Genomic DNA, 14,526 nt, shown 5'->3' with positions numbered 1-14,526 from the left:
AATTTAGAAGCTTGATTAAAATGCATTGGGGCAAAGTCCTGATTCTTGAAACAAGCAAACAAAAAAAGTGAAAATATCTCCCAAGGCCTCCCAGTTTCGGAGATGGATTTAACATTATAAAAGCACTTTAGCTTGAATGCTGTTGTTTAAATGTAACAGCTTTAATTACAATTCATTTTCGCTTTTCAGAACTAAACCCCCCCCCCCCAGTCCTCTGTTTCAGATAGCAAGCTAACACTGTTGTTATTGTGACCGAAAGGCACTTCAGAAAACAAAGGAGGGAACGTGGGCGTCTGAGGTTCCGGGGACAATCTGTAGTGACATCAGCGTTAAGGTTAATCCTTAAAAAGTACGCTGGAAAAACAGCAAGAACAAAAACAGAAGAAAAAAAACATTATAAACTGCGCAAGAAGCAAGAGGCATGAGGCCATCTTTGTCTTTGGAATGAAAGCGCCATGGTCCCCTTGGCGTGTTTTCCACAGATTGGCTTTGTTTGAATAAGTGCCTCCAGTTTCCAGATTTGAACTGACTATTAATAAGTTCCATTATTAATGTTAATGAGGACTTGGCTTACCACAGAGTTTGTGTGAAGCAAATCAGTCATACTACAAATAGGGCAATAGCGCTGTTACTGAAAACCTTTCACCAGAAACAAGAGCTTTTTTTCTGAATGAAACAAAGAAGCCATTTTGACAGCACTCTATCAAATGTGTACATAGCAACATCACTTGCTTAGCATAAATAGTATTCTTAAATTTGAATATATTTATAATGAAAGAAATAGAAGCTGCTGTGAGGTTTGCTTAAAGACATCAAACGTACTCTACAGATTGGACTCCATCAGATTTTTTTCAATGAAGGTTCATAGCTTCACTATAATTGCACATAATATATGTAAGAAATTTTGGAGATAAAATTCATACAAATGATGACATCTATACAGGACCCATGAGTTGCTCATGGTGGTTTTTTTTTTCAAAGTGTTTTGACATATTCTGTACGAATGGCTATGAATAAGCAGCGTTTCTCTAAAGTCACAAGGCAATTTTTACATGCTAGATTTGCTAAGATTTTGGTCGTTTCGTTGTTCTGTTATTGTGGTCGTTCTTGGCAAGTCTTAGCATTTGAGAGAAAGTCACTTTTTGACACCACAGTATATATTAGTAAATCCATCTCATTAAACTGACAGTGTATACAACATACATCTGCATCTGTTAGCTCAATGCAGCAAAACTTTGTTCCCATATATATATGTTGTATGTGTGTGCACGTATTCTGTTAATTTGCAGTGAGATAATCCTCACTGAGAAATCCGTTTCTTCTGTTATTATCAGAGTTTGGATTTTCCTGTGAATTCTTCTTATTTTCTTTCCCAAGAGACTCTTGAAAAAGTGTACCCACATGACGAAGCTCTTAGCAATATTCTGCAGACCAACCACATCGCTACATAGCAAAGCTGCCTAAAGGTAATACAGCCACGTCACTTACTGCCTCATTCTCAAGCAATTCACTCTGTACACAATACCCCTGACAAAACAACTTACTGGTTTTAATTAAAGTTTTGTAAAATCAGCCATGTTTATTTTACACTGATAGCTGTCTTTGTGGGTTTTTTCCTGTTAAATTTTCAAACCGGTCCCCAAATTAACAAGCTGTCCTTGTTGTTTCCACCACAGCTGGAAGCCGAAATGGCATCGGTGAAAATAATTCCACTTCGATAATCTTCCCTTGCTTGTGTGAATGATCACAACCCGCGTAGAGTTTGCCTCGCCGCGAAATGAGCCGCTGAGACAGGACGAACTGTCCCGGGACGGGATTCCTCATGTCAGTCGTGGTGGAATGAAGCCACCGGTCAAGAGAAATCGTACAGCGTTCCTTTCTCTCCGGCTTCTCTTGGCCTGGAGAGTCAGTTACAGCGCTTTGTGTGTACTTTTAAAAATGCATTTTACTGCACGTCTAACTTGACACCTCTCTCTCTCTCTCTCAACACGGTGCTGATGCCGGCAGTTTTTGGATCAGGACACAACAAATAGTATTCCACATTTCCTACTGGCCCGCCTCCCGCTCTATTCAGAAAACACAGTTCAGCAGCGTTGAGACCACATGCACACGTTTTTCAATGTTAATATGCAGTTTCCTTAAATTTTCCTTCCAAAAAATTCGAAACAGCAGGAGGAAATGCAGTCTTTCTGGTCGTATTATGACGTTGTGTACAAAATATCCGTTGTTTGCTTGCTTCTTCTGTGAGGACATACTTGACGTGTCTTCTTGTTGGTTTTGATGATTGTTATTCCATCTGTGGTCACAGGAGGGAGACATGGAGTCTCCTGATGCAATACTGCCTTGTTGCAGGTGGTTCATGTATAACCTGAACATGGCAAAGAGGAAGGAGTCTGTGTGTGAATATGTTTGCGTGTGTGTGTGTATGTGTGTGTGTGTGTGTGTGTGTGTGTGCGTGAGTGTCTTTGAGTGCGTGTGTGTGGGTGTGTGTGTGCAAGAGAGAGACAAGGAGAGAGCATGTGCATGTGGTCAGGTGTGTGTGTGTGCAGTAGAGTGTGCATGACTATATACTATATATGTGCATATGACTGAGTGAATGTATGAGCATGTGCATGTGTGTGTTTATCAGTGTGAACATGTGTACAGTATATGATAGCGTATAAGTGTGTGTGTATCAGAGTAAGTATGTTTGTATGTGTATGAGAGTGTGTATGTACATGTGTATGTGTGTGTGTGTGTGTGTGTGTGTGTGTGTGTATGTGTGAGTATGAGTGTGTACATGTATGTATGTATGTGTGTGTATGTATGAGTGTGTACATGTATGAGGTATATGTGTGGGGGTGAGGGGAGTGGTCAGTGCCTGGGCGGCGGGGCCCAGCAGGGCTCCTTAGCTCAGGTGGCCGGAGTCTCGGCCTGCAGGCTGGACATTCGGATCTGGGAGCTGCTCTTGCTCAGTATGGACAGCTGGGTCCCCCCGTTCACCCCACTGCTGGCCAGCGAAGGGTGCCGGTGCTTCAGGTCCACAGCAAAGTACCGGTTGACGGTCCAGCTCCTCCATTTCCTCTTTATCTCCGACTGCACCTTTAGGGAGAAACTTGAAAAGGTCATTTTTTAATGTACCGGGCTGTAAAGGTGTACGCTTATTATTATTATTATTGTTATTATCATTATTATATAATTTCTTCTTTTCCCCGCCTTTCTCCTGTTTTTATATGTGAGACAGACGTTGTACAAGAAGCTGGTGTACCAGGCTTGGTACCCACGAGTTGGGATTCGTGTCTCTATGGAGACCACTGCTGAAAATAGCAGCTTCATCAAGATGCTCGACTGGGGGCTTTATCTGTGACTTCTGCCTGATGGCACCCAGAGAATGGCGGATGTGTTGGAGAGATGAAGGCATTAAAGTGAGGAGCATGAAAACTGCAACGTCCAATTTGGCATCGGGTTCCATCTCTGTGTCTGTGCACACACATCAGAAACACTAACCTCATATGAATTATGATTATTTTTTGCATTAAAGTTGCATTAAAGTCAATGTTTGCTCTGTGATATGAGGCACAATTCCTTTGACTGATTCAGCCCATATTCTCACACTTTATTAAAGCTTGAGGCAGAAGTTTTCTGTAAACACTGACCTAGGGTCAGGTTTCCCATCCACTGTTTCAAACTTAACCATTATATGCTTGAACAGCACAACTGACCCTAGATCAGCACTTACGGGAAATGTATGTCAAGAGCATGAACTTCAGTCGTGGGCACTATTTATCCCAGCATTCCCAGCTCAGAGGTAGGGCTGAAGCAGGGAAGGAATGGGACGCCTTGTGCCTGAAACTTTACTGCTGTATATATGCTATACATAGCTTCAAAAACAGCTGCCCTTGTAAAGCATTCTCAGGTCAATGCAAGAGAAAGTAAATGTCTTTGACAGGTAATGCAGAGATGAGACATGTTCCTGCTTTAAACAGAGCTACAAGTGCACAAGTGGGAACACTACAAACACAAAAGCCTGGATCTACTCCAACAGCAAGTTAGTCTGAACGTCAATAAAATAATGCAGCAAAAGAGTGAGCGAGTGAAAAACTGACTGAATTAATCAATGAATGAATGAATCAATGCTTATTGATGTATACGGTATCACTGGTACCAAGCCTCTATAGGCTTGAAGGAGTCAAGTCACATCTGAAAACAGGTAATTTACAGAGATTTAAACTGAATGGAACCAGCAGACAAGGTGATGCAAAAGCAATAAACTGGTGAGTAATAGAGAAACAAAGGAATTTGGAAAAGAAAGGAAAATGAAACTATATAACTGGATTGACGAAGAGGATGAAATGGAAAAGTCTTTCGAGTGCTTACCTCTCCATTCAGGAAGCAGTACAGAACCGCCACCACGAACCCCTGAGGAGAAACACAACACACTGCCTTAGAGACAAAACGGACCAGACCACACACACACACACACGCACACACACATACACACACACACACACACACACACACACACACACACACACACACACACACATACTGCTGTCTGTTACAGGAAAGTGATTTTCCCAATCCCCATTTTTCCTCATTTTCCTTTCACATTTCACCACACCTGCCCCCATTCATCATTACATTACTATCATTCGGCAAATGCTCTTATCTGGAGTGACTTACACAGTACGTCTAATACAGTGGCACACTACCACCAGTCAACAGACTGGAACAGCAGGGAGGATACAGAGCTCATTATGTTGCACTGTATGTAGAAAAACTGAACCCAGAAAGACAGGGCAAAGACAGGGCAAACTGCTGAGAGAGATGAACAGACAGTGGGACATTACCGTGCCCTGTTTGCTAAAATAACTCTTACAGACAGTCATTAATGCATCCCTGCAGGACTCCCAGTGCAGTGGCAGCCGTGGTGATGTTTCACAGGCAATCAGCTCAGAATGCTGCACTAAGCGCTAGAGCAAATCAGAAACTAATTAGCTCATCTAGGGTTCAGCCAGGAAGACCTTGTGGAATACTAACGGCAGACTTCTCTCTTTGTGCAGCAGCACACTCTAGTGGCTACATGTGATACTACAGCCACACAGTGCTCATCTCAAGCTGTGACACAAAGTGCACTCTGTTCCGAGTGACTGCACCATACGCGTAAGAAGCAAACACATCATTCACAGGAATCCCCCTCTGTTTACACAAGCGTCACACACATATTGTAATGTGTTCGCTGTTGTGATTTTTTTTTTTTACCTGGAAAGAGCCCAGGCCCAGCTCGAACACCAGTCTCTCCCTCTGGCTCACGTCCTCGGGGGAGAAGGCGAACACAGTGTAGTGGATGCCGAACAGGGGGATGAGGAGAAGAGTGGAGCGGGCCAGCCTCCTGTCAATCAGAGTCACATGGGGAAAAAAGGGAATTTTAAAGATTTAAAAGGGGGAAGCCTCTCTGTGGTGCTCAGATGAACAATGGTCCATAATTATATTATTAAGATAAGATCGCTGTCTTCAGACATATAACGTACAGGGGATTACACAAATAACAAAGCTGTCCAAACTATCAACCTGCACCATCTAGTGGATACAATATGCTAAGACCACACAGACAGAGCTCAAGAGAAATGCATGAGGCTAAAAGCATAACACCTACAGGTGTACAGAATACCCAAACAGTTTTTTGTATTACTCTGATTCAGTGCATAAGCAATGGGCTTTCTACAATACTGGTCAGTGAGCTGCAATTAAAGGAGGTAGCAAAGATTAAAGCCATAATTAGACTGGTCAGACTGAACTGAAAGACTTTGCTCTCTGTGGCAAAACACCAGGACTGGTTCACACCGGAGAGTCACATGAGTCATCCATTTCCGAGATTCACAAAGCCTCATACTCCGATCACTCACAGGATCATCAAGTGACAACATGTGACTGTGTTTGGTGCCGTGTGTTTCGAGCCTGAGCGTGTTTCTGCCACTCTGGCGTAACTGTGGAGGCCACAGAGTTCGGTCCCTGTTTTCCTTGTGCTGAAAACACTGCATTTTCCCTCCGAAAAGCAACTGTCAGTCCCCTCTGTAGTCACATGGGATGGGGTCAGAGTGCACTGGCGTATCTGTTTGGGTGTGGTCAGCTCGTACTCACAGGTAAATGCTGGACTCGTTGCCTCCGATATCTGGGGACTGCAGCTTCTGAACAAGGATGATTATGATGCCGATGAAAAGGACAAAGTTTATCTGGAAGGTAAAAATACATGCATTACATGCCAATCTTCTTTATACTTTGTCAGAATTATCACAAAACTCTTTTTATGCATGCATGCTTGGAGGAAAATAGATAACTGTAAACATCACATAGTCTTAGTCCAGCTCCCATCAGACTGACAACATAAAGACATTCCTCTCCTGAGAAGCGAAGCATATCCGTTCCTGTCGGTGTTTTTCCTCTCTTTATTTTCTCAAGGCCTCACATTCAGCAGATTAAATCACTTCATCACCTATGTGCCAAACATCTTTCCAAAGTGATGTGGTGATGATGCAATGATCAGTCACCTGAATGTGTCTGTCTGTCATGAGTGAATAACTGATCAAATTCACAGCAAAAACTATGACCACTCTTTATTCTTCTACAAACATGCATCTTGGTCCTATCGGACCATTCATACAATATCCTCAAATATACAAAAGGTAGACCAAGTAACGGAAATGCAAAAAGACTTGTACTTTGATGTACCTAAACTCCTGAAGTAATTAAACAGGAGTCTACACATATTGCAGATGAATGTCAATATTAGTTACCAATGTGTTTCTGCTATTGAAAAAGATGTTTTAAAATCAACATTATAAAACATTAAACCACTCTACCATAACACACTGGGGCAGTGGAATCTCTCTGCAATGAGGGGAAAATACATTTCTCACATTAAAAAAAAAAAAGAAAAACAGCACGCAGGATATTTCCTAGTGTCCTGTGGGCGGCAGCATCTGCGCGATTGATCGCTGTTCAGACACATCTGTCACTCACCATGATGGACGCCACCACAGGCCCTTTGATCACCCACCAGATGGTGGAGTTGTCGTTCATGTCCCAGCAGCTGGGAGCAAAGAGGCAAAGAGAGAGGCACATGACACTCAATAAATATCACACCATCATCGCCATGGGAACAACAGTAAAGTTGAACATTTGCATTCTCAGGCCACTTGATACCAAATTTCACTCTCCAGATGAAAGTAGGGGTAGATTTCTTTCGCTGCCATTAATATTCTCACTCGGCAGGGTTCCTGGCCAGAGTTCACCTCTCACTACCGTAAATTTCATTACCCTCCTTACCAGTGCTTCTATCCAAAGAAAGCAGGCACTTTACACCTCTTTAAAGACGTCTCACCAGCAACATTCTTTACATTGTTTATGTGGCTTGGCAGAAGCTCGTGGCCAGGGCAGAATTACAGTTATTATTTGTAGTGGGTATTTTACTGAAACAAGTCACCTCAGTGTTACAAATGGTGATCACTTTAAAACTGCACAAAAATTATACTGCAAAAAAATGTGTGTATGGGTATGTGTATATGTGTGTGTGTGTGAGCGCGTGCAGTTGTATATGTATGTGTGTGTTTCTGTGTGTGCGCATGCACAGCTGTGTATGTATGTGTGTATATGTGCATGTGTATATATGTGTACACTGATGAGCCAAAACATTATGACCACCTGCCTAATATGCTGTTGGCCCTCCGGGTGCTGCCAAAACAGAGCCGACCTGCCGAGGCATGGACTCTACAAGACCCCTGAAGGTGTCCTGTGGTATCTGGCACCAAAACATCAGCAGTAGATCCTTCAAGTTTTGTAGGTTGTGAGGTAGAGCTGCCGTGGATCGGACTTGTTGGTCCAGCACATCCCACTGATGTTCAAACGGATTGAGATCTGGAGAATTTGGAGGCCAGGGTAACACCTTGAACACTTCATCATGTTCCTCAAACCATTCCCGTACAATGTGTGCAGTGTGGCAGGGTGCATTATCCTGCTGAAAGAGGCCACTGCCATCAGGGAATACCATTGCCATGAAGGGGTGTACTTGGTCTGCAACGATGTTTAGGTAGGTGGCACGTGTCAAATTTTAGTCCACATGAAATGCCGGACCTAGAGTTTCCCAGCAGAACATTGCCCAGAGCATCACACTCCCTCCACTGGCTTGTCGTCTTCCCACAGTGCATCCTGGTGCCATCAGTTCCCCAGGTAAATGGTACACACATACACGGCCATCCACGTGATCTAAAAGAAAACGGGACTCATCGGACCAGGTGACCTTCTTCCACTGCTCCAAGGTCCAGTTCCGATGCTCGCATGCCCATTGTAGGCACTACCAATGGTGGACAGGGGTCATCATGGGCACTCTGACCGGTCTGCAGCTACACAGCCCCATAGGCAGCAGGGTGTGATGTACTGTGTGTTGTGACACGTTCTTCCCGTAACCATCATTAAAATTTTCTGTGACTTGTGCCACAGTAGACCTTCAGACCAGACAGGATAGCCTTCGTTGCCCTCGTGCATCGATGAGCCTTGGGCGCCCCAACACCCTGTCGCTGGTTTGTGGTTTGTTCCTCCTTGGACCACTGTCTGTAGGTACTCACCACTCCTGACCAGGAGCACCCCATAAGCCTTGCCGTTTCAGAGATGCTCTGACCCAGTCGTCTGGCCATAACAATTTGGCCCTTGTCAAAGTTGCTCAGTTCTTTACTCCTGCCCATTTCTCCTGCATCCAACACGTTGACTACGAGAACTGATTGTTCGCTTACCATCTAATCTACCCAGACCTTGACATGTGCCCTGGTTTGGAGATGATCAACATTATTTGGTTCACCGGTGAGTGGTCATAATGTTTTGGCTCATCTGTGTATATGAGTGCAGTTGTATGTATGTTGGCAGCTGAGGTGTACTGTTCTTACCCGATGTCATCAAAGTGCAATCTGAGGACGGCCCAGCAGGTCACACAGACTGTGGGAGTCCCTGAGTGAGTAAACAGAGGAAGGCACAGAAATAAGTGAACACATCCCTCAGCAGCTGGGTCTACACAGCCAGTACAGTCTTACACCTCTGGCCGTTCACATCAACACCAAACAGAGCTTAACCAGCATTTTTTATATCGACACAAGCCGAACCAGGAATAAGCACACCCACCAGTCACTACCCTCCCATCGTCACAACTAACCAATCAGGAGAGACTGAGAGGTACGAAATGTCTTCAACCAGACAGTGGACAATCACCATATTTATTCATGCAAAGAGGTTTGAATTTAAACCCTCTGTGTGCCCAGTTAGTGAGATAAATGTGAGGGCAGGGGGACACAGTTTATATATTCACAGCAAACAATAGTGAATTTTTCTAAATTTTGTCATGATATACATGCAAAATTTAGCAGGTTAATTAGAAGATAAATCAATTAAAGGTAAGGTAAAATGCACAATCAACAAAGCTGAATGACATCAGCCCTACTCTCAGCAGGGTGGGGTCCTGGCCCCGCCCCATGCCGGTGATTGACAGCTTACCCCATCCAATGATGGTGTACCAGTAGAAGTACCGCCTCTCCGGGAAGAAGGTCTCCACCAGCAGGGTGAACAGGTAGAGGCCCTCGATGAACAGCCAGAAGTAGTTGGACATGACGCAGTAGTGGAAGAACACCATCACGGCCTTGCACTCCACCTGGGGGACCCACACAGGCAGCGTTAGGAGAGCAGAGGGCTCTCCTAAAATTCTGAGCAGGATGGCACTCCCAAATACGCTTCCTAAATCCAACCATCATGGTTCTTTGCTGTTTTACCTCAGAACCTGATCTGACAAATCCCACAACGATCGCATGTTCTTGTTATCATTGTGAGGAAAATGATGAAAGGATGACTTTGGAGATTGACAACGTTTCAGAGTGATGGGCCTTGTTTGACAGATTTATCGTACACATTGAAGCAAAAAACCCTCTCGGAAATAATCAGGGGAGCATAACTCTGGAAAGTTTGGTTTTGGGAGGCACATCTTGTAGGAGTCTGATGGGGCCGCGCTGTTGTTCCATTCTTTGGGGGACTCCTGGGGAAGTTTTCCCTTGTCTTACTGAACATGTGTTATTGGATGGAGATGACTATGCATGGACATGGCAACCTCACATTATAGAATCAGAGAGAGGCTCTGAGCCAGTTATTGCTGGTACAACATATGTACTTGTCCATGCCGTCTTTAACCATACAATTAGTTTCAGTCAATGGACTCGAACCCACAACCCACAGGTCTGACCCACCACATCAGCGATCTGACTCCAAGCCAATGCAGACGCCTCACCAGAGAGAATGCATTGACAGGATATTCTAAACCACAGCGGCCCGTGGGAGAGCAGCCGATCCAGTTTCAGGCACGATGACATCATTCAGATGCGTTCGAGTCGCGAAGACTGAGGCGGGATAATGAAGCATTTATATGATAATGTATCCTCTAATGAGATTGCGCCTGAGCGTCGGCAATCTGCCCGTACTGCAGGGGTCCGCAGGTACAGGTGTTCTCGCTATAATTTAGAGCTGAGTGCTCTGAGCGTCCCCCCGGGGCCGCACAGAGAGAGAATAGCTGTCTGCGGTTTGGCCTTTGCTTTGCTGCTGGCAGCTAAATGAGACCTAATTTGCTGTGCGTGTGAGTTTGTGAATGCAAGTGCTCTTCTGAGGGAGGTCTGAGTTATGAATTGCAGTGACTCGTGCCTCATTACAGCAATGTTTTACATGATTTATGCTTTATTGCAATAATAATCCACATGATCCTCATGTTATGATAATAAACTGGCTGTATCTGACACCTGTTGTTTGACTCACAGTGTGTGTGAGTCAGTGGTGTGTTGTGTGTGACTCACAGTGTGTGTGAGTCAGTGGTGTGTTGTGTGTGATTCACAGTGTGTATGACTCAGTGGTGTGTTGTGTGTGACTCACAGTGTGTATGACTCAGTGGTGTGTTGTGTGTGACTCACAGTGTGTATGACTCAGTGGTGTGTTGTGTGACTCACAGTGTGTATGACTCAGTGGTGTGTTGTGTGTGACTCACAGTGTGTATGACTCAGTGGTGTGTTGTGTGACTCACAGTGTGTATGACTCAGTGGTGTGTTGTGTGACTCACAGTGTGTGTGAGTCAGTGGTGTGTTGTGCGCGACTCACAGTGTGTATGACTCAGTGGTGTGTTGTGTGACTCACAGTGTGTATGACTCAGTGGTGTGTTGTGTGACTCACAGTGTGTATGACTCAGTGGTGTGTTGTGTGACTCACAGTGTGTATGACTCAGTGGTGTGTTGTGTGTGACTCACAGTGTGCAGGAAGCAGTGATTGCTGTCCTCCTCCGCGTAGAGCACCCCATCTTTGATAAAGACAGATATCGCTCGCAAGATGAACGACACAAACAGGTTCATATGGATGAAGTTTCTGGTGCAGTGGAGTTTCCTGAAGGAGAAGGACATCAATAAACACGAACTGAATAAAGTACAAGTCAGCCAGTAATTCTCTGTCCACAGATGCTCTTTCAATTTCCAGACTCAAACATCTCTAAGCTGAAAGTGTTCTGAAAGAACACTCACACACACACACACAAACACACACATGCATGCAACACACACATGCACACGCCTGCACGCACACACGCACGCACACACACACACACACAGAACGCTAGCCTGACACTGTTAAATCTATAAAGACTATTACTCGCTCCAGGAGCTGAAGCCATCTCTGTAAAGGGCACATGGTACACAGCCTATCCGTACAGAACATGTAGCCCTCCTCTCTGGATTAAGACTGGGGGCCTGTGTGTCTGGTACATAAGTCACGCTGAGAGACATCTGTTGTGTTCTACATTGATCAGACTGGGGTCTCTGTTCTGAGTGAAAAAACATTTAGCACCAGAACTTAAACACGGGCAGGAATTCAGGTCTATAAAGGACCTTTTCATTTAAAAAAACAGGTTTGTAGCAACACAGAATGTGTGTATTTACAGTAAGTAGCTCCTATGCAACCTTTTAGCCTCCAGTGCAGCAGGTGGCAGCAAAGCGCCAAGGAGGAGAACAAGAGAAGACGGACTACGGAGCTGTCATTCCACATACCTGGTTTCCGCTTTGGCTTCACTCACCTGAATCTGCAGAGGATCACCATGGCGGTAGTCAGGGAGACCAGGGAGGTGCTGTAGCCCACTGTGTAAAGGGCCTTGACAGACACGTAGTACATGTCCTGGTGCACAATACAGTCAGAGATATCACTTAGAATGAACATCAATACAGCAAACACAACTATCAGAGATATCACTCAGAATTAACATTAATACAACAAACACAACTGTCAGAGATATGCTTTATAAAATAATAATAATAATAATGTTACAGTTATAATACTTATCAAGATGATCTATATAGCAGATACAACCCATAGATCACTTATTAAGAATACCAATATCTCATGAATGTGTAGTAGTTCAGAAATACTAACTGTATTTTCATATGTTCTTTTGAAATGAATTTTTACAGGTGGAAATGTTCACTACACAGTGTACCCCAGGCCGCAGCTTACAGGCTTGGTGCCGTTGCCATCGAACAGACAGGCGTCCACGTAGTGGGGGAAGGTCTCTGACCAGCCGTCCTCTGTGCAGTTACGGCTGACCTTCCCCAGCTCTGAAAGCACAGTATCCCAATCTCATTGGCTGAGACATAATCCACAATTCATCATCTCTATCCTATTGGCTATTCCAGTCCAAACGTGATACAGATAGCAACACAAATAAGAACAAGAACAGCAATAATAATAATAATAAGCAACCATTTATTTTTTTGGATCATTATAAATAAAGATAGTTATCTAGGATTTCACTGCATAAGGCACAAAGTACAAAGTACAAGAAAGACTGTAAGGAAGACTTTACACCTGTAATAAATTGTGTGATAAAGCACTGCCATCATTAAAATGCAGGTGATTACATAGGCTACAGCTCAGCTTTCACATCAACAGAGGGATCATAAGTTTTAGTGGGAAAATCCTGGCTCATTAGAGGACAGATAATATGAGTCATTATGGTAGATCTGCAGCCGAGTGAATTGGGTGTGGAGTGTGAGCTTTCATTAATGAATGACAGAACCGTCAGAGACAGACAGGCGGCTGTCAGTGGCACTCTACCTGGCGCTTTAGGGTGATCTCCCTCAAACCCACGCATGTTTAGGTGCATTGGTTTTGCAGTGCTGCTGTGTCTTTATTCTGAGAGCTATAGAACGAGGACTTATGGCAGTGTTATTATCAGTCTGCTCCCTGTTCTGGTCTATGCACTGTCTTGATGCCCTCAGGTAAATTTTCACTTACAAATTATGAAAAAATAAGTGAAACTGACATGATTGACACCTGTCACTCACCTTCTTCCTCCTGGCTCATGACCTTGAAGAGCTCGGGACAGTTCACGACCACAACATCACCCACCGCCGCTGGCTGCCAGCAAGTTAGGTTGTCCCACATCCACGGACACCCGTCTGCAGCAAAACACATTGAAAACCTGCTTCAGATGTATTAGGAACACTCTGAAAACACACTAAAGCATTCCTACAACAGTCTCAGCTGTGCTGCTCAGCTCTCTGGGGAAATAGGAGTGTTATGCCATTTGACCAGCAGGGGGCGCTAAAAGCTAGGGTATTGTTCTCCTTCAGTGTGCGTGGTGTGGTCTGATTCTGTGTACAGACTTCTTCGCTGTGCCTCAGGGTCACTCGCCCGGTGCTCGTCTCTCCCGGGGACGGCTGCAGCGCTGCCTGCACTGAATAGCAATGGAGGGGGGGACTGTGCTCCGTGCCCCGCCCTGCTGCCGCCGCCGAGCTGAGAGAACGCTGTGGGACTGAGCCTCCTCCCTCTGCACCAACAGCGGGGTTACGCTTTCTTTATCTTTATTCTCTCTTACTATAAGCCTTCCTAAAGAGTAAAAACCCTGAGCCCACACATATCGCCTGTTAAAGCCCCTTACAGGGAGAGGTGAAGAGCAGGGCAGGAACTCTGAGCTGATGGGGGTCGAAGGTCACAGCCAGAGAACGCTGTGCCAGTTCGCATCTGAGCTCCGGCGACCACCGAGGTATACAGGGAATTAAAAGAGAGGGAGTGATTATGAGAGAGAGAGAGAGAGAGAGAGAGAGAGAGAAAGAAAGAGAGAGAGACAGAGAGAGACAGAGAGAGAACAAGAGTAAAAGAGAGAGAAAAGAGAGGGAGAGAGAGTGTGTGAGAGACAGGGAGAGAGAACGAGTGGCCTGAAGACGGTACCATACTCAAAACAAAAACCATGCAGAGACAATGACAGGGAAAAAAGGTGTAACAAGATGCTCCCTGTGCTGCATGACACCTGACAGGTATATGAGCATGTGTCCATAACGGAAAAGTGGTCAGTCTGTGTGTGTGTGGAAGGTGAAAGTTTTGTCTGTATCTGTGTGTGTGTGTGTGAAAGGTGAAAGTTGTGTTTGTATGCGTGTGTGAAATGTGAAAGTTTGTGTTTGTATGCGTGTGTGAAAGGTGAAAGTTGTGTTTGTA

The 14,526-nt window shown here is 44.7% G+C and overlaps 1 protein-coding gene across 2 annotated transcripts in view; it reads right to left on the bottom strand.

Annotated features, from left to right (window-relative positions):
* Positions 1 to 2,786: 2,786 nt before the first annotated feature.
* The window catches only part of adcyap1r1b (adenylate cyclase activating polypeptide 1b (pituitary) receptor type I), a 32,777-nt gene continuing 21,037 nt past the window's right edge, over positions 2,787 to 14,526 (bottom strand). Inside the window, exons 4-14 of one of the 2 annotated variants that reach the window (XM_036521198.1) lie at positions 13,377 to 13,490; positions 12,547 to 12,647; positions 12,113 to 12,210; positions 11,298 to 11,430; positions 9,517 to 9,670; positions 8,916 to 8,976; positions 7,000 to 7,069; positions 6,121 to 6,212; positions 5,242 to 5,371; positions 4,357 to 4,398; positions 2,787 to 3,094 (exon numbers count right to left, since the gene is read on the bottom strand). In XM_036521198.1, coding sequence (XP_036377091.1) covers positions 2,888 to 3,094; positions 4,357 to 4,398; positions 5,242 to 5,371; positions 6,121 to 6,212; positions 7,000 to 7,069; positions 8,916 to 8,976; positions 9,517 to 9,670; positions 11,298 to 11,430; positions 12,113 to 12,210; positions 12,547 to 12,647; positions 13,377 to 13,490 — 1,202 coding nt within the window. In that variant the 3' untranslated portion in view covers positions 2,787 to 2,887. The remainder of the gene's footprint in view (positions 3,095 to 4,356; positions 4,399 to 5,241; positions 5,372 to 6,120; positions 6,213 to 6,999; positions 7,070 to 8,915; positions 8,977 to 9,516; positions 9,671 to 11,297; positions 11,431 to 12,112; positions 12,211 to 12,546; positions 12,648 to 13,376; positions 13,491 to 14,526) is intronic. The other variant, XM_036521199.1, reaches the window with a different exon arrangement.

The sequence above is a fragment of the Megalops cyprinoides genome, chromosome 2, assembly GCF_013368585.1.
Source record: "Megalops cyprinoides isolate fMegCyp1 chromosome 2, fMegCyp1.pri, whole genome shotgun sequence".
NCBI lineage: Eukaryota > Metazoa > Chordata > Actinopteri > Elopiformes > Megalopidae > Megalops > Megalops cyprinoides.
This window is presented reverse-complemented; position numbering and strand designations above follow the sequence as displayed.